This window comes from Sorex araneus, chromosome 10 (assembly GCF_027595985.1).
Source record: "Sorex araneus isolate mSorAra2 chromosome 10, mSorAra2.pri, whole genome shotgun sequence".
NCBI classification, from domain to species: domain Eukaryota; kingdom Metazoa; phylum Chordata; class Mammalia; order Eulipotyphla; family Soricidae; genus Sorex; species Sorex araneus.
Genome location: NC_073311.1, coordinates 19169933 through 19194529, shown reverse-complemented (window position 1 = coordinate 19194529; position 24597 = coordinate 19169933). Strand labels below are relative to the sequence as shown.

The following is a 24597-nucleotide window of genomic DNA, read 5'->3' as shown; positions in this document are numbered from 1 at the left end:
TTTCCCACTGGGCTTCCAAAGGCTTTCATTTTAATGGTTTTCTCTGGTGAATTCCCTAGTGAGTCTATTTTTTAATTTTTCATTCTAAGTCATCTCTTCCAGATTCATACTTTGTGGCAGCATGGGTATTACATCAGTATTTCTGCATCTCCCATAGTCTTGATTTAGTAATGAGTTGCATGAAATGTATTCTAAACGCTCCTTCCTCCTATGTTTTGTTGCCTCACTTCATTACTATTATATAATAGACATGTATCTAAATCTATATTAGTTATCTTGTTCAAGATGATTGTATCTTTCTGTTATACCTTTACATGAAGAACACCTTTCAGCTTTTCTTTCAGGGCAGGTATGCCACTGGTAACGCCACAGGCTTTTGTTTTGTAAGGAAGGGAGACTTTATTTATTTATCATATTTGAATAACACTTTTGCATATTCTTTTGTTTGTTTTGTTTTTTTGGGTCACACCTGGTGATGCACAGGGGTTACTCCTGGCTCTTTACTCAGGAATTACCCCCTGGCGGTGCTCAGGGGACCATATGGGATCCTGGGATTTGAACCCGGGTTGTTCTCCTGCAAGGCAAACGTCCAACCCACTGTGCTATCGCTCCAGTCCCCATCTTTTGTATATTCTTAGCTAAAGTTTTTATCCTTTTTATCCTTTAGAATTGTGAAGAGGTCATTCTTCTTCAGGGTGCCATTATATAGTTTTTCCTAGCACCCTTTAAAGTTGTTTTGTTCTTTATTGTTCCCTTTTAATAGTTTAAAAACAATTATGTGTCTTACATATGTTTTTTGCATTTAGAAATTTGTGTATTCTATCAACTTCCCGGATTTGTTCATTTCTTTGGATTGGGGAGTCCTCAGTTCTTAATTTCACTGTTACTTTAAAATTTAATGTTTTTTTAAAAACAATATTATTGATATTACCAGCTTATACTCGGGAGTACTGCTATACCATGCCCACCACCAGTGCCAACTCCCTCCACTATTAACCCAAAGCTGATTCCCCCATCCACCTTACAATCCTCAAATCACAGTTCTATTAATCCTATCTCAGGATCTGACCTTTGTTCCCACAGGAGACTGTCTGATCCTACGTTCTTTTTCTTCATATTTTACATATGACTGAGATGATCTGGCGTATTTTTCTTATTTTTCTGACTCACTTCCCTGGAATGACATCCTCTGATTCCATCCGAGTTGTAACAAACTGCAAGATGAAATCTTTTCTCAGAGCTCAGTAGTTTTACACTGTGTGTATATATGCCACATTTGTTTTTATTTGGTCATCTTGTTGGGCATGTGAATTGTTTCCAGATCTGTTACTGTGAATAATGCTGTGATACACAGGTGGGCGTATGGTCCTTTGAATTAATGTTTCTGTGTTCTTGTGTGACATGCCCAGAAGTGGAATGGCAGGGTCATATGGAAGCTCTTTCCTAATCCATCATTTTTTGAGAAGGCTCCAAACCATTTTCCAAAATGTCTGAAACTGGCCACAGTACCCCCAGCACTGAATGAGAGCTTTGCCATCGCAACCCTAACAGCGCTTACTTTTTGATACAGATCATTCTCAATGGTTTGAGGTGACACCTCAGTCACTTTAATTTTAATTTCTGTAATAAGTAGTGATGATAAACACTTCTTCATTTGTTAGCTATCTGCCTTTACAACATCATCGAGGAAGTATCTGTTCAACTCCCCTTGATTCGATGTGGATAGCTTGTTTTGGTTGTTGCTGTTAAAAGTCTTGAGCGCTTATGAAATTGTATTTTACAATAGAAAATATGGTTTGTATTTTTCCGATTTTATTTAAACTTGGTATGTGTCCCAGCATATAGTCTATGCTAGTGATAGACTAAGCTCTTCAGGATAGAGGGAATATCTATCAAAGCCACTTCCATTTCTTCAAGATCTTTTATCCCTTAATATTGTTTTATTCAAGCCAATGATAAAGATATTAAAATTTCCTATTATTATGTCACCATCAATGTTTTTCTTCAGGTGTACTAGTAGTTGTTTTACATATTTTGATGATTCTTGGCTGTCTATGTTACTAAGTGGTAAGTTTTCTTGATGTATATTCTTTGAGCATTATATAACATGCATCTCTTTCATTATGGTTTTAAGATTTTGTCTAATACAAATATGATCATACCATCTCCTTTAGACTATTTGCTTGTATGGTTTTTTTTTCAAAGGAACCTCTCTTTATGCAAATAGTTCAAGAAGTCTCTTGAAAGTACCAGAAAGCTGGGTTCAGTTTTCTAATCCATCAAGACATTCCATGCCATCTGATCAGTGAGTTTAAACCATTGACATTTAATGAAACTATCAAAATAAATTTAATACAATATTTTGGGGGTTTGGAATATTTCTTTTGTTAGTCTTTGTACAGACTTTGTACGTGAGGTCATTTAGTGTATCTGGTAGTACTGGTTTAGTGACCAAAAGCTTCTTTATCTGTTATTTGACAATAACAGAGCTGGATGAAATATTCTTGTTTGAGTGCCTTTTTCAAATGTGTTACATACATTATACCAATCACTTCTGGACTGTGGTGTTTCACTTAAAAGGTCTGTGATTTTTATGGGGGGGTCCATAACGGGTAATCTTTGCCTTTACACAGGTTCTGGGACACCTACCTTAAAAATAAAAACTCAAGTGTGTGGATTAACTAGGCTCCTTTTGTGATAACCTGATATGAGTTGTACCAGATATTTAGTAGGTAATTGGTTGTGCTTTAAGAGAGTATATATATTTTTGGACACATTTTATTCCTTCATGTTTTCTGGGAAATGTTAGTGATTCTTTTAGGTAAAGTTTGAAGATCTAACACATACTCATAATATTTCATTATCTTAGAAATGTGTTGATGTTCCTCTCATTCCTGAATTAACTGAAAGTAGGATTCTTATTTGACTGTTCAATGCACCATTTTGTGAGGCATCGATGATTTCTGATAAACTCACTAATGGGGCCAGAGAAATAGTACAGAGGTAGGATATCTGCCCTCCCACGGTCACGCAGGGTTCAACTCCCCAGTACTTTTAAGAGCCACACCAGGACTAATCCCCGAGCAGAGGAAATAAGTGGCTAGGTGATCGGGACTACTGGTGAGTATGCCCCCACTACCCCCAGCAAAAAAGAAACTAAGACATTCACTGTCAATTTAACTATTTGACTCTTATTAACAAAGGGACTTCAAGATTTTTATTTATTAATTTGGTCTTTAGTTTCCAAAAGACTATGATACATTTAGGAAGCATTCTTTTGAATTTAATCTGTTTAAAATTTGCATTTGTTCTGTTTCCTACTAAGTAAGTTTATCTTTTGTAAATTTTGAGGTGTTTCTAGTAATTATAACTGCATAGTTTTGGGGGTAGGGGGGAAGAAGGAAGGACAGATACGCCAAAATCCTGAACTAGCTCCCTGGCCCATCTTTAAATATTTTCTCAGCTCCCAACCATTTTCTCCTCTTCTGGGATTTGTCCTATCAATGTTATCTAGCTAGAGATCTGTTAGGCTATATAGTATAGTCATTTCACTTTTTTCCCTTTTGTTGTTCAAAGCGGGCAATTTTAATATTTTTACTGTTCTACTTCAAGGTCACTGATTGTTCTTTACCCTCTGTTCTGCTATTAAGCTCATCCTTTAAAAAGAATATTATAATTTTTAGTTTTAAAATTTGTTTGGTTCTTTATATTCTATTTCTACATCCCTATTCTTTGCTGGAACTCCATGTTTCATTTGTTCCGCATGTCCATAATAGTTAAATAAGGACTATTTTAACATCTTTAATCAGACAAACAGCAACAGTTTATCATGTTGTTGGCAACTAATGATCCTTTCATTTATTTTCAGACCGTCATGGTTTTTGGTTTAATGACTTGCTTTTCATCTGAAATCTGGACATACTGAATATTATGTTATTGGGTAACACTGGACCCTACTTAAAAGCCTTCTGTTTGAGAGAGAATCCTCTGACATTGCTTGATGCCAAGCATGAATCATGAGACATGAGGCACCTTCTCTCTGCTTGCTATGTGGGGTCTCACCACCCCAGAATACCTGAGGAGTTACTCCTCACACGGTTGGGAAATTTGTGGGACTTCAGTTCTCCACTACCCACTGCACCTAGCTGGGGGGTGGGAAGGTAGGAAAGCCACAGGATTGTTCTCTACGTACAAGCTAATGACAAAAGAGGCGCTAGGACCTCATTAACAGTCAGTAGAGATAAAAAATTCTAACTCTTTTATTTTTGAGCCACACCTGGCTCATACCTCTATACATTCTTCTGACACCACTTCAGGAGAGAAGTTGGGACATCTCAATACAAAATCTAGGCCTTTGATGGTAGTTTACTTATAGTAAACAAACTGCTTTTTTAAAGCTTTTATCTTGAGCTTGCTAAACTCCCTGATTTGTGGTTATCTGCATATCTCTACATATCTAGTATCTCTCTAGTTAGGAGACAGGCAGCAAAAAAAGAACGAAAAAAAATTCAGGGAATTCACTATGACGTCATTCTTAAGGTCCCAAGTTTCCTAGTCTCTCGGTCTTCGTTTTTCCCTTCTCTCAGGGGGATCTTACATTTGTTTTGTACATAATGCCCAGGTTTTTATAAATAATAATTAAAGGGAGAAATAGGGGAAAGACTATTCAATCATCTCAGGTTTTAATAGTCAATCAACAACATTAAATACATCAAGTTTCTACTGGTATTAAAATGGACCACAGGTTTTTTAATACAGAAAATACTAATTTAATGTTTTCCTTCCAATTTACTAATAAGCAACACTTCAATCTGTTTTAGATACTTAAATCATCCTTTAGACAAGGATGTCTAAAACTTTTTAATCCTAAAAATCCAAATTTGGGTGTGTGTGAGGGTAAGGAGGATGAATGAGATGGGAATCCAAAATCTTTTAAGGTACTTTCCCAAAATCAACATCCCTATTGTATCTCTGCTAGTACTCTCCAAAAATACTTTTTACCCCTTTTGGAATAACTTATTTTTAGTAAAACAGCATTTAGTTCTGGGTGTCACGATTTTCTTGTTTGGTTTTAAATACAGAACATACTTTACAGATTAGCAGATCATGTTCATGACTTAAACTTTTCTAATATGAGACAGGAAAAGATCCAAACTGTCTACATAGCTATAATAACTTTACAGCAATTCCATGTTACTTTCATCTAGTAACCTTAAAAAGAACCTTTTTCGTAACCTTTAAAAACTATTTTTAGGGGCTGGGGTGATAGCACAGTGGAGAGGGCATTTTCCTTGCATGCAGCCAACCTGGGTTCGATCCCTGGCATCCCATATGGTCTCCTGAGCACTGCCAGGAGTCATTCCTGAGTGCAGAGCCAGGAGTAACCCCGGAGTATCGCTGGGTATGACCCAAAAAGAAAAAAAAAAAAAACAAGAACAAAAACACAAAATATATACAAAGAGCTAATAAACCGATGCTCAATTTTTAATGATGCCCTTTTTAAGAGGAAATCATATCCAAAAAGTGAATGTAATTGTATTATATTTCACTTTTGCTCTAACTTCATAAAACAAGACATTTTTATAATTACTTATGAGCGATAGGACAGCCGGCAGGGCATTTGCCTTGCACTTGGCCTGCCCGGGTTTGATTTCTTTGTCCCTCTGGGAGAGCCAAGCAAACTACCAAGAGTATACTGCCCACACGGTACAGCCTGGCAAGCTACCTGTGGAGTATTTGATATGCAAAAACCAGTAGCAACAACTCTCACTTAGAGACATTTCTGGTGCCCCCATGAGCAAATCGATGAGCAATGGGATGACAGTGATACAGTGATAGTGAAAAGTTTATGTTTTAAAACAATAAAAACACAAAATATATTCAAAGAGCTAATAAACCTGTGCTCAATTTTTAATGATGCTCTTTTGAAGAGGAAATCAATCCAAAAAGCGAATATAATTGTATTAGATTTCATTTTTGCTGTAACTTCATAAAATAAGACATTTTTATAATTATTTATGAGTGATAGCACAGTGGGCAGGGAGTTTGTCTTGCACACAGTTAACCTGGGTTCGATTCCTTCGTCCTTCTCGGAGAGCCCTTCAAGCTACTGAGAGTATCCTGCCCGCACAGCAGAGCCTGGCAAGCTACCTGTGGCATATTCGATATGCCAAAAGCAGTAACAACAAGACTCACAATGGAGACGTTACTGGTGCCTGCTCGAGCGAATCAATGAACAATGGGACCACAGTGACAGTGACAGTGATACAGTTAGTTCTAACTAGTAACTAGTTATAGCTATAATTAGCTTGACAATAATTAGCTTGACAATAAGCTATAATTAGCTTGACAGTGACAGTGACAGTGATACAGTTAGTTCTAACTAGTAACTAGTTATAGCTATAATTAGCTTGACAATAATTATAACACATTAGCCATTTCACTCAAAACTGATCTAATTTCTAGACTAGTGAGCAATACCAAAGAAAATAAACAATAAAACATCTTCTATAACCTATCTTATAGTGACATAAAAGGGCTGATACAACATGCAAAATTGCTTATTATTCTCAAGCATGCAGCTGAGAACAGATGTCTGATGTGTAAGTACTGGCAATGAACTTTCCAGTTTATTCAGGAAGTCGAAGTTCCCACAAATAAGATATATTTTCATATAGGTTTCACATTATTATTTTACTAAAATAAATATTTTCACGTTTCTTAGCAGTATAACCAGTAAAATAGAGTAAAGCACATAAAACAGTACTTGAGGCTAAATGTTATTAAAGCTGCTAACACAAAAATTTAGCAAGTATCTTGGATTATTTCTACAAAATGACTGTCAGTTAATTTTTCCTTTTTACTGGTGGGAAAAAAAAATTAAGGAATTTTGTTCTCTTTGGAAGAAATATTCAAAGTTTTGGAACCATTATTATTTATAACTAGACATTTGCACGAAGGCATAGATTTAAAACTAAAAATATATGGCAGACCTAGACTGGGCTTTCTATAAAGAAGAGAAAGTATGTTTCTCTCTCTTAAAACAATGTTAACATATCACAAAATATGGAAAGTTTAATTAAAGCTACAGTTAAGAGTACCTTGAAAAGATAGCATTAGGATGTTAATCAGAATGTGTTACTACTAACTAACCAATATACTTGAACAGAAAATTTCATTTACCTTTTTCTTTTATTACTTAATAAAGGCCAGCTGATCCAATGACCAATTTACATACATCACTGAATTTGGTAGCTTATGGAGATTCACACAATTTCACAGAAACCCATCATTCTTAATTCTCAGATGACACAAATAGCTATTAACCAAATAAGCAGAGCCTGAGTATCTTTGCTCTCTACCTTCATTTTTTTTCTGGGTGAAATGCTATATTTTAATAATTACACTGGGTCTTGCAAGTAGCCAACCTGGGTTCAATCCCCAGCACCACATAAAGGTCCCTAAACACTGCCAAGAGTTAACCCTGAGCACAGCCAGGTGTGGTCTCAAAACAAAAATACACTGGGGTTGGGGACTATGGCTCAAGTGGTACTACACAGTGGTACTACACGTTTTGCATATGCCAGGTTCTGGTTTGATCCACCAGCACTGCATGGACCCACAGCCTGATTACCACTGGGTATGGCTGTAGGGTCACCAAACATCTCTGGGAATAGCCCTGTAACAACTCCACATCTCAGCATCAAAAAATGAAGCCCAATACTTGGAGTGGTGCTGGAGGCTACTGAGTGCCACAGGGAATAGCCCCACAACCAATAAAACAAGACCAATGCCAAAATTAAAGGCTATCAACAGTCATGATAAGAAAGCATGCCTACGAATCCTATTTAAAAGCACTATTCCTCTGTCAATTTTCAGTCATAAATTTACCTTATCAGCTTTTAATTTTCTAAGAAAAGATGGATTGTCGTATCCTTTTGCTTGCCTTGCCTCTTGTAAATGGTTGATCATCCACACATTTTTTCTCTGTTTTGCCAAATCAAGTGCAGATTCACCCTGAAAATATAAGTAGATGATATACACATTAAGAAAAAAAGAAAACAAAATATTTTAATAATTTACTTTGCAAGCCACCCCACAGTAATTGGCTGTGCTATCAGTTCATTGCTTATACATAAGCAAAGTAAATTAGTAAAAGAATCTAAATCATTACACATTACTTATGCTTTTCCATTTAAAGCAAAATCAGCAAATGTAGTTTTTGAATCATGCACTATAATCATACTTTTGCTTGCATTTTATTTTATATTAAAGTAAATCAAAAGGTAGGTACTTTAACACCTGCTGGATCAGAGACTATCATTAGATTTGTCAGTTATTTTATATAATTATGCATTTCATTTGTAATAGTAATTGCTACAAAACGTTTTTCTGTAATACCAAACTGCCAAAATATTTTGTTCAATTTCAGTGATAAGTCTGAAGAAGAGAGAGGAAAGAAAACACCAACTTCTATTCCTTCTATTGTCTTACTGGCATTTTTGATCTAAAATTTGCTTACCTATCCAAGCATTTCCAAAAAATAAAAGCAGTAACCAAAACTAGTGAAACTCAAGCTATGGACTTAAAGCTCTCAAGAAACACCAAGGCCAAGTAAGATAAAAAGAATGAGAATGGTTTAAAGAAAGTTAAGAAACAAGAAATAAGCAACCCCGATTATAACCTATGCTTCTTTCTGTTTAATTTTAGAAGTTTATTTCTCCTTTTGAAAATTAAGATACCTACATTTCTATTCCATTTAATATTCTCTACTGTATTTCTTTTTACTTTTTTTTTGGTGGGGAGGGGCACCAAACCTGTGGTGATATACATGTGAAGTAGGGGCTGTACCTCTGACCTACATCCTCAACCCCCCTTTTAAAATTGTAGTTTAGGTACTGTGCTAAAAGAGTGATAACCTTCATGGTTTTGATGTCCAAAGTCACTGCACCTCCCCATCACTGTCCTGTGTCACTGCTAGTCCATCTCTTCCTTACCTAACTTTCCTTCACACCTACATACTCTCAGTTCTGCCAAAGGTCAAGTGTTTGTCATTATTCTATACTATCGTACACACTGATAAGTGAGGTCATGCAGTATTTGTTCTCCTCCTTCTGACTGATTTCAATTACCACAATGTCCACCAGTTCTATTCTAGTTGCAACAGACAACGTGGTGTCATCTTTTCCTACAGCTTCGCAGCATTCCATAATGTCTGTGCATACCACAAATTCTTTATCAATTCATCTGCCCCAACCTCTATTTTATTAAACAGGAAAACAGTGCTAAAACTGTTTGCCAATTCAGGAATGTACAGTTTATAATTACTTTTAAAAAGAAAAAAATTGAAATTTTTATTTAAAAAAAAACAAAATGACAAAAGTCTTTCCCAGAGTACCTTATGAGAAAGAAAGTATCAAGTGTAAGTACAGTTTAAATAAAAATAAAAAGCACTGAAAAATATTAGCACATGCCACCAATAACAACACAACAACAACAAACAGCCCAATTAATTCTTCTTCTTTTAAGCTTTAGGGTCGCTTGAGCAGCCTCAAGTGAGCTGACAGACTGGCCATTTATTCAATACAGTATTGTTGCAATTAATTCTTTAGTAAAAAGATGACAGTGTGAAAAAAAAAAACAAAAAAAAAACAGTATTTTAAATGAGGAATGGGCTGATCAAGGTTAGTTTTCCACAGATAGGGTTATTTACTTCAGAATATCTCCTTACCTAATCAAAAACCCTATCACCTAAGTTTTCAGAACCCGCTAAATAAGCCAAACTATAAATATTACCTGAATAAAAGCAATCCCTTGAGTAACCACTCCCAGAGCATATCCTGCAGTTGCCTCGGTCCAGCTGAGCACCCCTTCCACTAGAGGGCCATGTGACACCTAAGGATTGCCTAGACAAAAAGATGGAGGGAGCTTTAAAAAAATCTTTGAACTATTCCTCTAGTCTTCTGGCTATTTTTATAGAGTTCTTTTATTCAGCTGGCAAAATAAGTAAGCAATTAATTTAAAAATTACACTAAAGACCAGGTTTCAAAATCAAGTCTATATGTGATCACTCCATGTCCGTCAAAAGAGCAAATGATAATAAAAACAGTTAACAATAAGAACCATGGAGCATTTATAGACTAAGTAATTGGTAATGAAGAAATTCCTCGAGGGTAAGAGATAAGCATTATGGCTAGGTGAATAATCACTTTTTTTCCTATGTGAGGCTAATTTTAGGACTAAAAGTAAGGAAAACTGTTCCTCGGAGTCCATCAAGGTTGAGGTAATGAAAATTATTTTCTGAAACAGCTTTTTTAAACCTCATTTCAAGAAACCATGTAAAAGTCTCTCAGTACATTAACAAAGCTCAACAATTTTACATTTTGTAACAAACTAAATTTTATGTGCTTTGAATCTTAGAAAGAATAATTGTATTTGGATAGCATTAGAGATTAATTATCCATTTAAAACTCAATTCATCTATGTAAACCAAAAGCACATCCTAAGGGGAGGGAAAAAGATTAGTTTTTAAAAATTCACTTCAGGGGCTGGAGATTATAGTACAATGGGTAGGGTGTTTGCCTGGCACATGGCTGAGGTAGGTTTGATCCCCGGCATCCTATATAGTCCCCAGAGCTTTCAAGGAGTAATGCCAGAGTGCAAAGTCAGGAGTAACTCCTGAGCACTGCTGGGTGTAGCCTCCCAAAACAGAACAAAACCAAGACTCACAACTGAGATGCTACCATAAAATGTAGGGTTCTTTTGTAGGTAGTTAAAAAAAGAAGAAAAAAACCCACCAGTATTTCAAATCACTTTTCATTTCCCTATTGGTACTTACATTTAGATTCACAGTTCTACAAAACTATTATCTAAGGTCACTGTTCTTAAATTTGAATTATGTATGATGAAAACTATTAATCTTTTCCCAAAAAAGTGTTTTTCACATATCTTTAACAATTTCAGGGGCCTATGGATCTAACTAGTATCTACTAGAGGATCCCAGATTAAGAACTTCTAATCTAGGGCGTATGGTTGATAATCCTTTCAAGGATCAAAACAGCCACTTAAAATTAACCTCACTTAATATTTTCTCCAAAATGATTTTGAGTATTCTGATTTAAAATAAGTTAATTTTGTAACAGAAATGATTTCTAATTGAAATAATTGCATAGGTAGATATCTGATTAACAGACAGATTGCTAAGAGGCTAAGGTCAATCTTATTTGGGAAACAAACAGTATTAATCTACGGTCATTATAACTACCACAAATAATATAAAATATAATTTTATACCTCTGAATATTATTTTTACTAGTTACTTAAGTTGTAACTATGTTACAAAACTGTAGGCCCCCAAGTAGTGCTCAGAGGCTCAGGGCCACTCCTGGCTATCTGCTGTGAGACCAAACAGCTCCAGGCTACTTCATGCTATAAGTCATTATGTCAGCTCAACTCTTTTCTAAGATTAAAAATTTAAATAATGAAAAAATATACGTGCAAATATTCCATTTGTTAGGTTCCTGAACAAAGAATTCAAGTCGATTTTACTTTTATTTAAGAAATTGTTCCCGGGTCGAACTTATATTGTAGCAGATAAAACACAGTACACCAGAAAGATTATATATTAAACTGTTTTTGATAAAAATTTCAAATTCTCTTATTTCAAACATTGTAGCAATTTATTGTTTACTTGATCAGTTTGACACCTGACATTCCACAACATTAAAAGGCTCCTACCTCAAATTTTATCAGACTAAAATTAAATCCATTTCACCTTAAGCCCATTTATCTTTCTTCAAATTCTCATTATTTCCATGAGATAGTCACTCAAAGCATAATCAACTTTATTAATGTTTTCTTTCAATCTCAAACTAACTTTTCATTTCTAAACTTATCAATTTCTATGTCTACTTCCATTCTCATGGCCCAAACTGCCATCATTACTTCTCTGATTTATCATGAAAGCCTAACTGGTACATTCAGCGAACCAAAGTAATCCTTTAAAAATACCTGAAACACACGGCACATTGTGTAACTAGCCTACACTAATTCCTGTAACTTCCTCTCGTGACTGATCTGGCACCTGCCTATCTCAGTGCTTCGCCCCCACATTCACTGCACAGTCTAAGCTGCCTTTCTATCTGCACCTTTGACACAGAAAGACTATTCCTGGCCACAGTTTTGCACTTGCGGGTTCCTCTACACGCCAAGTTCTTAAGCCACTTATCTTTGTACTACCACTAATCCCTTCTCAATGAAAAAATCTCAATGGAAAAATCTCAAAGCAAATGTTACCGCCCGAGAGGCACGGGCAGATCAACTCTCACTTGCGTGGCTTCCTCTGCTCTCACCACTCTTCTCCATTTGCACTGTGTGATTTTTTTTTTTAATTTCAATTATTTTTTCCTTAACAAGGGTTCAGTTCTAGGAGAAGGGGGACTTCATCTGTCTTGAATAATGAGACTTCCCAGTATTGAACAAATATTTGTTGAAATAACTAACAAAAGCCTTCTGTTAGGAGACAGTGATTATACTTAAGTACATTAACAATGCCAGACTCCAGTAGAAAAGGCAACTAATACTTACTTCACACTTTTTAATCAGATAAAATGTACCATATCTTAAAATTATCCACTTTTTCATCAATTTAGATAAAAATATTTTTACGATGAAAATGTTTCCTAGGATGACATGATACTATACTTAGAAAATCCTAAGGACTACAAAAAAAGCTCCTAGAAACAGTAGGTTTGTATAGTAAAGTGGCAGGCTACAAAATTAACACTCAAAAGTCCATGGCTTTCCTATATACATATAGTGAAAGAGAAGAAGGAGAGATTTAAAAAAAAAAAAAATCCTGTTTACAATCATGCCTCAGAAAATCAAGTACCAGGCTGGAGCGATAGCACAGCAAGTAGGGCATTTGCCTTGCACATGGCTGACCCATGTTCGATTCCCAGCATCCCATATGGTCCCCCAAGCATCTCCAGGAGTAATTCCTGAGTGCATGAACCAGGAGTAACCCCTGTGCCTCACTGGATGTGACTGAAAAAGCAGAAGAAAAAAAAAATTAAGTACCTTAGATCAGCTTAATTAAAGAGGTAAAGGACCTATACAAAGAAAATTACAAAACACTACTTTCAAGGAATAAAAGAGGACACAAGGAAAAGAAGACACATCCCCTGCTCATGGATCGGGAGGATTAACACTGTCAAAATGGCAATATGCCCCAAGCCATTATACAGATTCAATGCAGTCCCTATCAGGATACCCATGACATTCTGATATCAGGATACCCATAGACAAAACACTTCTGAAATTCCTATGAAACAATAAACCCCCGAGAATAGCTAAAGCAATCCTTGGGAAAATGAAAACGGGTGACATCACCTTCCCCAACTTCAAACTATACTACAAAGTAGTAGTAATTAAAATAGCATTGTATAGAAACAGACCCGCAGACCAATGGAACAGAGCTAAATATTCTGTCATAGACTCGCAAATATATGATCACTTAATCTTTTTTTTTTCTTTTAGCTTTTTGGGTCACATCTGGCGATGTACAGGGCTCACACCTGGTTCTGTGCTCAGGAATTACAGCTTGCGGTGCTCATGGGACCATATGGGATGCTGGGAATTGAACCCGGGTTGGCTGCGTGCAAGGCAAACGCCCTACCCACTGTGCTATCTCTCCAGCCCGATCACTTAATCTTTGACAAAGGAGTAAGAAATGTGAAGTGGAGCAAGGAAAGCCTCTTCGATAACTGGTGCTGGGAAAACTGGACAGCTAGTTGTAAAAATGAACTCAGATCTCTGTCTCATGCCAGGCCACAAAAGTCAGATCAAAGTGGATTAAAGACCTCAATATCAGACCTGAATCCATAGGGTACATGGAGGAAAATGTAGGCAGAACCCTCCAGGACACTGAAGCTAAAGGCATCTTTAAAGATGAAACACCACTGACCAGCAAGTGCAAACAAACATAAAAAAAAAAAAAAGGGACGACATTAAACTACGAAGCTTCTTAAGAAACAGTGACCAAAATACAGAGAGCCCAAGGAATGGAAAAAATTTTTTACTCAATACCCATCAGATAAGGGGTTAATATCCAAGATACACAAGACATTAGAACCGTACAAGAAAAAAAAAAAGAAAAAACTCAACCCCATCAAAAAATGGAGAATAAACAGAAACTTCCTCAAAAAAGAAATACAAATGGCCAAGAGGCATGTGAAAAAAATGCTCTACATCACTAATCATCAGGGAGATGCAAATCAAAACAATAATGAGATATCATCTCACACCACAGAGACTGGCATATATCAAAAATTACAAGAACAAACAGTGCTGGTGTGGACGTGGGGAGAAGGGGACTCTCTTTCATTGCTGGTGGTCCAGCCCTTCTGGTAAACAACATAGGTTTCCTCAAATAAACTTTAAATTGTGCTCCCATATGACCCAGCAATACCACTTCTGGGAATAACCCCTAGGGTGCAAAAAAAAGAGTAGAAATGACATTTTCATTTTTATATTCGTTGCAGCACTGTTCACAATAGCCAGAATCTGGAAATAACCCAAATGCCTGAGAACAGACAACTAGTCAAAGAAACTTTGGTACATCTACACAATGGAATACTATGCAGCTGTTAGAAAAAAAATTAAGTCATAAAATTTCCTTCTAAGTGGATAGCTATGAAGAATATCCTAAGAGAAATGAGTCAGAACAAGAGGGACAGACATAGAATGACTGCGCTTATTTGTGGAATATAAAATAACATAGTATGAGACGAATACCCAAGGACAGTAGAGATAAGGGCCAAGAAGAGTGCTCTGTGGCTGGAAGCCTGCCTCATGAGCTGGGGGAGAAGGCAGCTGGAATAGAGAAGGGATCACTAAGTCAATGATGGTTGGAGGGATCTCTCCGATTGGGAGATGTGTCCTGAAAGTAGATAAAGGACCAAACATAATGGCCTCTCGGTATCTGTATTGCAAACCATAATGCCCCAAAGTAGAGAAATATTAAGAGAAAAATTGTCTGCCAGAGAGACAGAGGGTGGGGTGGGGTAGGGATGGTAGGAGGGATACTGGGGACATCAGTGGTGGGAAACATACACTGGTGGAGGAATGGGTGTTCAATCATTGTATGACTGAAATTCAATCGTAAAAGCTTTGTTACTGTATCTCATGGTGATTCGATTTTTAAAAATAATAAAAATAAAAAACAAAATGTTTCCTGAGTAACTCCTAGACATTATTTCTAAACAAAACTGTCATTATTTTGTTGGGACACAGAGATAATACAGTGAGATAAGATAGTGGGTAGGGTGCTTGCCTTGCACATGTTCAACGCAGGTTTGACCCCTGGTACCACATACAGTCCCCTACATCATGATCACTGAGCATAGAGCCAAGACTGAGTCCTCATCACCACAGGGAAGCCCCCCAACCCCACAAAAAACAAGAGAAGTAGTGTCACCCCAGAAGCTACCAGGTATTACATTTAACCTAGCATTTTTGAAAACTCAACTGCCAATCTTAATTACATGTCAGATAAAACATTAATAAAAGTAAAAACAAAACATGAATTTAAATTTTAAAAGTATTAAGATCATTAATAAGCTAAAAAATACTTGATATTCACATGAACTGCTTTAATCAAAGAAGCTATATTCCAGTTTATCCTATTTTGGCATAAACTAATCATGTGCCCAAACCTACATGGCACTAAAAATATAAGATTCACACCATCTAAGTATTTCAAATATTCTCTGCACCTACCATTACATTTCTGTTGAAGTTTATCACAGATTAGTCTTACACTGATGTAAAGGCTAATGAAGAGTGCAAGTGTTCAATATATTTTTGAAAGGATGTTAAACTTATAGACTGCAATTCATTCTTAAAGATCATGATCAAATATAAGTTATCTAAGATTCTGTGTGGATGGAAGATGTTTAGATGTTTTAAAATACTTTAAAATATGGACTGTCGGTATCAAATTCCAGAATGTGCAGTCATCTGTAATTCTTTGGCATCACTGTAATCTGAACATACTATCAGGGCAATCACTGTAATCTGAACATACTATCAGGGCACTTGGTAGAAAGTCTACCAAGATTCACTTCACCATAGTGAAATGCATTCAATTATTTTTTTTAACTAATGTGAAATGTATAAATTTCTTATTTCTGGGGTATAGCTGGTTTAGCAATTTCTGGTGGCAAGAAGAAAAGTAACATTATAAAGCACTTCAGGACCAGAGTGAGGACTCCAAGAAGCACAGAGTGTGCTTTGCCCCAGGATCAATCCCCTGCACTGCAGTGTCCCCCGCACTCCCAGGGGTCTGAGCGCCAAGCCACGAGCAGTCTCCTCCAAGCACTGCCAGGGATAGTCCCAAAGACATAAATAAAACAATTGAACTAAGAAAATATAAAGAAATCTAATTTTTCTCTTTTTGAAATGCTGGTCAAATTTAGCCAATCTCACGACAGGTCTTCAAGTTAGCGTAACTTACTAATTACAGTGGCATGAACTTTTCAAAGCTTTGTACTGAAAAACACTTGGCAATGCAACTATTTCTTTCATTTCATCAATACAATAATTTTAAAAGGGAAGAGGGGTTGTTTTTTGTTGTTGTTGCTGTTTTTTTAAAGGGGAGGGTCTTATAGGTAAAACTCAAGACAAGACAGAACTTTATTCATCAGACAAAAAATACTGGAGCACCCATCATGCATTTAGGCACAATGGTATGCCTACTTTATTCTTCCCTTGTTTGGGGGTAGGTACTTGTCCATTCTGATCAATCTGGGCAGGGACAAAAGAAAACTTAAAATTAAAAAAGAAAGAAAAAAGCTCTATGCCGAGATGTGACCCGAGCGGCCGCACATGTGAGGCCTCTCCGTTGCTGAATGACCATGATCCAGGAGGCCAGCTATCTACTTTTAGCACCAGCAGCTTCTTACAGAAATGTCTCTAGACTGCGAACTAAGCCACGGCCCATGCCGCCGCAGGAGGGGAAAGGTTTTTCTCTCTTGGCTTTTCCTTTCATGGGGGGGTGGGGGGCGTGGCCACCACTATCTTATAAACTAAAATACAGAAATCCAGAACCTCATACCTCTTCATTTTCAGCAATGGAAAACAAATTAGCAAATGCTTCCTTTTCAGCAGGTCTCATTTTGGGGGGGAAACTCCTAACAATAATAGTGAGTTTTTTGTACTCAAAGTAAAGAGAAAGTAAAGTGAAAATTACCAGCTACACAGGCGGGGTGGTGGGGGTGGGATGGGAGGTATGCTAGGGTTCTTATTGGTGAAGGGATGGGTGTTCGATCATTGTATAACGGAGACTTAAGCCTGAAAGCTTTGTAACTTTCCACATGGTGATTTAATAAAAAAAAAATTAATTAAAAAATAAAAGAAAAAAATAAATATGTGGTTTTCTCAATTACAGCATCCAATGAAATACTAAATACTTATTTTTAACTGGATATTTTTATTAGACTTATTTCCAGAAAGTGACTATCTATAAGAATGTCCATGTATAACAGTCTGAGCTATTTTAATAGTGCAATTCTCTCTTAAATAAATCAAATAAAGAAATAATAATCATTGAAATAAATATAGATACCCTGATCCAGCAGGAGATACTCTACTTTTTGATTACCATTTTTGATCCCTGTGGGGTTCAATTGCTTTCATATTTAGTTAGCATAAAGCCCTTAGAATTTAGAGAAACTTAACTAGAAATTACTGTTTCTGGCTGAAACTCAGAAACACTCACTGATTGGTAAAAAGTTACTTATAAGTGTACATTATTAATAGATAGTTTAAAGTCAAATCACAGACAGTCAACTTTCATTTACCATGAAAGACATGGTAAATCTTGAAGCTTTTAAAATTAGACTGGTTATTAAGACTAACAATTTTTTTGGCAAGGATTCATAAAATATAAAGTTCCAAATGTTTGGAGAGTAAATGCTAACTATGCTTTGCTCCTAAGATAATGTTGTAAGTTTTCCTTAGATTAGCCAAGCACTGGGCAGGAGAGGAGTTTTCCTCTAAACATCATAAAAGTATTCATCAAATTTTCAAGTTTGATGTCTGAAAAGGGGCAATAAGAGACCAAGTCAAAGAATTATTAAAAGTTCCCACTACACATACTGTGGTTTAACCACAAATTTGTAATAGTCTGTAATAATATTCTTAAAGAAACAGAAAACTATTCCCTTTAGCTACCAAAAACATAAAATTTTTTACAAAATCAAAGAAACAATGAACAAAAAACACAGACTGTCTTAATTTCTAAAAGCCAGTAAGAAGTAACTAAAGAGGGGCTGGAGCGACAGCACAGCGAATATGGCGTTTGCCTTGCACTCGGCCGACCCGGGTTCGATTCCCAGCATCCCATATGATTCCCTGAGCATCGTCAGGACTGATTCCTGAGTGCATGAGCCAGGAGTAACCACTGTGCATTGCCGGGTGTGACCCAAAAAGCAAAAGTAAATAAATTAAAAAAAAAAAAAAGAATTAACTAAAGAAATGTCCACCAAAATCTGAAAATTAGTTGAATACTGAAAGATAAAAATCAACAATTTTGCAAAGTAAGCCCCTGCATGGAAGCAAAAGATTAGGCAAAGTTTCTTCCATCCTTGACAGTTCATGAAAAACCTATTTAATTAAGAAGCTCACATTTTACTAAAGACATTTAATAAAGCATAATTAAGACAGATTTTTTTACCTTGATATTCTGGGCATCAACATTAGCTCCTGCTTCCAGAAGTAGACTAATGACTGTGGTATTCCCTGCTAGTACTGCCCAATGCAAAGCAGTGTTTTTGTGATACTTGTCACCAAGGTTAACTGAAACATTGAATGTTAAAAGCAATCTAGTTGGATCCACACTGAAAAGGAAAAACAAAAAACAAAAAACAACAACAACCCTAATTTCAATTATAGAAATCATTACAGATACTAAACTGATTGTGGCTGCATTAAAATTTCATCTTGGAACACATCTATTCTAACCTATACTCAACTTTATAGCCAATTAATGAGATAGCATTATAATCGCTGTCATGGTCACTGTCATCCCATTGTTCATCGAGTTGCTTGAGCGGGCACCAGTAACATCTCCATTGTGAGACTTGCTGTTACTGTTTTGGCATATTAAATACACCATGGGTAGCTTGTCAGGCTCTGCCGTGCGGTCGGGACACTCTCGGTAGTTTGCCGGGCTCTCCGAGAGGGATAGAGGAATCGAACCTGGTCAACCGAGTGTAAGGCAAACACCCTACACGCTGTGCTATGGCTCCAGCATTATAATATGAAGTACTAAATATGTGCAATACCATTATTGTCCCAAGAGTAGGTATATTTGCCCTGGCATTTTCTATTTTTGATAAACTAATGTCATTAATATCTATATAAGCAATAAAAACTATGTTTAGACTATCTCAAAAATAATTAAAGCGACTACTAAATATATAAGAATTTATAATATGCAAGACACCTGAAAAAATAACTTTTTATCCTTTTTTGTTGTTTGGGCTGAGCTTAGGCCTTACTCCTACCTCTGTACTCGGGGATCATTCTTGGCAGGGCTCAGGGGGCCCTATGGGGTGCCAGAAATAAACTCAGGTCAGTCGCGTGCAAGGCAAGTGCCCTACCCACTGCACTATCTTCCAAGCCCTTTTACTTTTTAGAGCAGAATATCTAAAAGATTAAGACACTAAAATTATCAAAGTACAAGAGACTGAAATATTCCAAAAGGTCATTTGTTACGTATTACATATTTAAAAGAAATAAAGTATAATAAAGAAATACTAAATACTTTTTCTTGTTACTATCTTAATTTAGTAATACTAAATGCTTTTTTCTCATCATTATCTTAATTATCTTAGTTTGAAAATGATCTGATTGTTTTAAGATGATTACATACCTGTGTGTCCTATAAGCTGCCCACATTAAAGGTGTCATTCCATTCTGATCCATCATATCTACATCCTGATTAAAAAAAAAAAAGTCATGAAGCAAACATTTCTAAGTTCTTACCAATTTTCCTTGGAAACACCTAATATACACATCACAGAAGTTACTATAATTGCTCAAAGATAACTTGTGATTGAAACTTTCTTAAGTTTAAAACTACCACTATTCAATGTTTTACTAACATATAAATATCTGACACGTCAGGATACAGTTAATACATACATAGGTTTACAGTGTTCTCTCTGAAGAAGAGTTAACCAGCCTTCCAATGTTGTGCATTTAAAGATCTTATTCTTTGTTTTGCCTTGGGGTCACATCCAGTGATGCCTCCTGTCTTTGTGCTCAGGAGTCAGAGACCATGTGGTGCGAGGGTCTGAGCCCAGGTTGGCTGTATGCAACACAATCACCTTAGTCAGAACTCTCTATAGACCTCTTGACTTACTCTTGATCTTTCAATCACAAAGGATATGTTAGATGACTTAAGTCTCTGAAAAAAAGCTTACTTACACTAATTCATGACAGGAGAAAATAACAAAATCCTTTTTATTCCTAGGTATTTCTAAACCAAAAAACAAAATACCTATATTTTTAATAAATATTGTAGCAAAAAAAAACAAAGAGTGACTAAAAGAAGTTCAGAATTATCTACATTTTACCTTTTACAGGAAAAATTTTGAGGGGAATTAACTTTCACATTTTAAATAAATGCTTGAATTGCTTTGGGGGGTTTGGGAGGCCCTTTTAAAGAAAAAAATTTGTGAGCAATCAACTTTCACATTTTCAATAGATGCTTGAATTGCTTTGGCGAGGGCGGTGTTGGGGAGGTTGGGGGGCTATGGAGTATGTGCCAAGAATAGAACTCAGGTCAGCTGTGTGCAAAGCAAGTGCCTTACCTGCTTTACTATCTCACTGGCCCTGAATTGCTAATTTTGAATTTTCACTTTTAGGCCATGAACATCTGAGACTCCTTAGTATGAAAAATGAGAATTAATTTCTTCTCTCTGCTCCAATACAAAAATATGTATCTTTCCTCTCAAGCAAACTACTGTAATCTAACAATATATATTTGATATTCCCACAGTTATGTATATATTGCCTCCCAAAAGAATGTCCCCCAGTAGGCTCATACAGGAGAGAACAACACAGTCATAATAACTTTTTCTAAACTTAACTTTTTCTTTCCCTAGTACTGACTCCCTTTGCTTATTTTTGAAAATTAGAATTAAGACTATCATTTAGTCAATCAAAATACTTCCTTAGTTATCTAAATATTCTTTGAAGACATTCTGATACATTAGGAATTCTAGCAACTTGATTTGCCTAAAATTATTTCTCTTAGTCTATCCAATCTAAACTTATTAACTTTAAAACTTAAGGTCTCTGACTCATTCACTAGAAGAGTTCTCTGAGTATCAAAATTATATTAAACTCAATTCTGTGTTTTGGGCACCTAGTAATGATCAAAAACCATTTGTTAAATGGAAAGCTGTATTTAATCTATCTACTCATCTAAGCTTGAAAAAGGCATAAGCTGTAAAATAAGGCATAATTTTGAATTCATATATGTACAACCTACAAACTATAAAATAACAAAAGTACTTTAATTCTCTATGTCTCAGTACCGCATCTTAAAATATGATTATAAATGATGGCTTCATAAGACACTTGTAATGATTAAATGGAATAATATGTGTAAAGCAACTAGTCCATAGTCTGGAACATAACAGACATTTAATAAATACTGAGTTTCTGCTTCATCTCACCTCATTTCCGGTCTCAAATACATTAAACCAGAAGTTCTAATCCAACCTGTGCCATTTAATTTTACCAGTCAGTGGAAAGAGGACAGTTATAATGCAGAGTCACTATTACTGATGAGCATGTGTCTCAAATGTGAACATTATCCAAGTCTACTGGGTGGGGGAAGTCTGAGAACTACAACATTACACAAACTGAAACATATTTTTGGCCATCGGTATTGTTGATACTGAATGCTGTAATCATAAGTACTGTAATCACATGCTATACTTTTTTTTTTCCATTACAAATCCACTTCTAGATTTGACTTAAGATTAGTCGCTGGGAACATCTTTTTAACTTCACTCACTTTTCATATACATTTTTTTCCAATTAAAAAAAATTTTTTTAATAATTGAAGAAATGCAAGCTTTCTTGTTTCTTGTATGAACTGAGTACTGTGACTTTACTTCTTTTACTGTCCTGGGTTCAAGAAAGCTCACTCAAAATCTGACATAATTTAAAATACATACATTCTTTTCAAGTTTCTTCTTCCTTCTTAGTTTTCTTTTTGTATCTTTTTTTTTAAGTGGTACTATTAAAAATATCAATAAATAAAATCAAAATGTAAAATTATGCCACATCTCTAGAGTACTAAAAGAAAAATGAAATTCAACCTTTTCTCTCTTTGGGTCGGAATTTAAAACTTGGTACTTCTTTTCCAAGTTCAGCCTGGACGTATGGGTATTCTCTATTAGGAAGAATTAATAAGCCCAGATCAAAAGCTTATGGGAATTCCATGATCAACAGGGCTCCATAACTTAGCATTTTCCCCTTTTTCTCCTGAAAATCATCCAAAAGAATTGGTAGTGAGCACTGAATATATTTAACAGTATAACTAAAATGAAACAATTGTGAAGAATAGAATGACAAACTGAATGGAAATGTCATATGCTCTAAGAATGTATAATCGATACAATTAACAAAAATGGGGGAAAATGATAAAAGAAAGTAAAAATGAGAGTATGATGAGTGCCTAACCTGTAATAGCTATAAATCTAGGGATATTACTTAAGGATGAAAAATTAAGCAACTGAAATGTTCCTATATTTATCAAAACCAAGTTAACATCAGAAAAACAGTATTATTGACAAAAGTCAGTGAAAGACAGGAAAGAGAAAGAATATAAGGCTAATTTACATTGTTAATAAGTGAAAGTAATCAAAACTAACTGAAGGAAAGGATTTACCAAGCAAAAATAGCAGCAAAAACAAATTACTTTAAAATAGCACATCCGACTTCTCAATGAACAAACGAAAGGCTAGCTTGGTCAGAGCAAAGTGGTCTGAGGGAGGAAGAGAAGAATCCTAGAGATAACCAGAGCTAAACCACACACAAGACCATAAACCAGAGGAGGACTTTGAAAGCCATCCAAAACAGGTGTTTTTTACTTACGAAAATTTAGCATTACATAATTAAGAATTCCAGAAAAATATATATTATTGTTAAAATAAGCTATTTAAGCAGAAGAAGGGAGGATGAAGGAAGGGTGTTAATTTTTAGATCGTATTTTTCTATTTTGCTTGAATACTTGGAAACAAGAATGTGTTACCCTTCGTGGAAAGAAAAAAAAAATACCACAAAGAAACTAAATATGATGCTTTACTATCACCATGAATTTACTGCACCAAAGGCACAGTGATTGATAGAAATTTCTATTCTTAAAGGGTTTACAGCCTCCCTAGTAGGCCAGATTAAAAGGATGACTGAAATCTTCCAATCTCCAAATTCAGTAAGCCACCCCAAAGGCCATGATGATTCAGAAACGTTCACCATTTTTCATCCCCAGATAAACACAAAACACAAGTTCATATTGTAAATTTATATCCTTAAGACAGGCCACTAAAGACAGTGTCAAGTGCTACAATACCACGCACTGCTACCACCTCCAGTCTAGAAGAAACTGTAGGACAATTCCAGGCGGTAGTTAGCCTTTAGTAAACCTCATGTCTTCATGTTCCCAGAACAAATATGGGAAGGCCTGTGGCTTGCTTCAACACACAGAAAGAAACCAAAATGTTGCTGTCTCAATCCAAGACATAAATATCATTAAACAACAGAACTTCTACTCGTTCTTAAAGAGGCTGAGTTGGCACCACAAAGTCTAGCTAACCAGACCACATGGAAGAGTGTGCTCAAGAGCACAAGGAAAGTGTTGAGAGATTCTGCAATTACATGGAGCAAAGGAGAAAGGCCTACCTGTCCCAGCAAACCAAGTGAGCCCAAACTTTTAAGGAATTCTACTAAAGTAATAAAATATGTGAGCGAGCCATCCTTCAGTTCAGCTGAGCCCCTAATGAGCACAGCCCTCACTTACTATCACAAGGAAAAGCACGACATAGCAAAGCCCAGCCAACCCAAGGAACTGTGAAAAGTAAGTGGCTGATCTACAGCTTTTAGATCCAGGGGATAGTTTGTTAACAAAGGAATAAACTCCCATTTTAGCAGTTATCCGGTATAGTTCCTAAACTATAATGCACAGTATGGTCACTAATGCTATCAACAACAACCTAAAAGAATTCATAAAATGTCATTCAAATTCTAAGTTACCATACAACTTCAAATTAAAATAACAACTGATATTTATAGTAATGAATTAAAATATATTTTCCTTACTCTTATGATGAGAATTCTTAGCCTTCAAAACTAATGTTTAAGTATAACCAGAGAAAACACATGAAAAAAAAACTGGGTGACATATCACTTTTAACAAAATAAATTTATTAAAAAAACATGGTACATATAAGCCAGTAATAGTTAAGGTGATTAAAGTCACTGCACATACAGGAAAAAGCACGAAGAACCACTCAATTTGTG

General features: G+C 35.8%; 1 protein-coding gene across 1 annotated transcript in view; it reads right to left on the bottom strand.

Moving 5' to 3' along the window:
* Positions 1 to 24597, bottom strand: part of ZDHHC17 (zinc finger DHHC-type palmitoyltransferase 17) — a 98449-nt gene that overhangs the window by 26159 nt on the left and 47693 nt on the right. The window contains exons 6-8 of the mRNA XM_004602688.3: positions 19934 to 19998; positions 18734 to 18896; positions 7891 to 8016 (exon numbers count right to left, since the gene is read on the bottom strand). Coding sequence (XP_004602745.1) covers positions 7891 to 8016; positions 18734 to 18896; positions 19934 to 19998 — 354 coding nt within the window. The remainder of the gene's footprint in view (positions 1 to 7890; positions 8017 to 18733; positions 18897 to 19933; positions 19999 to 24597) is intronic.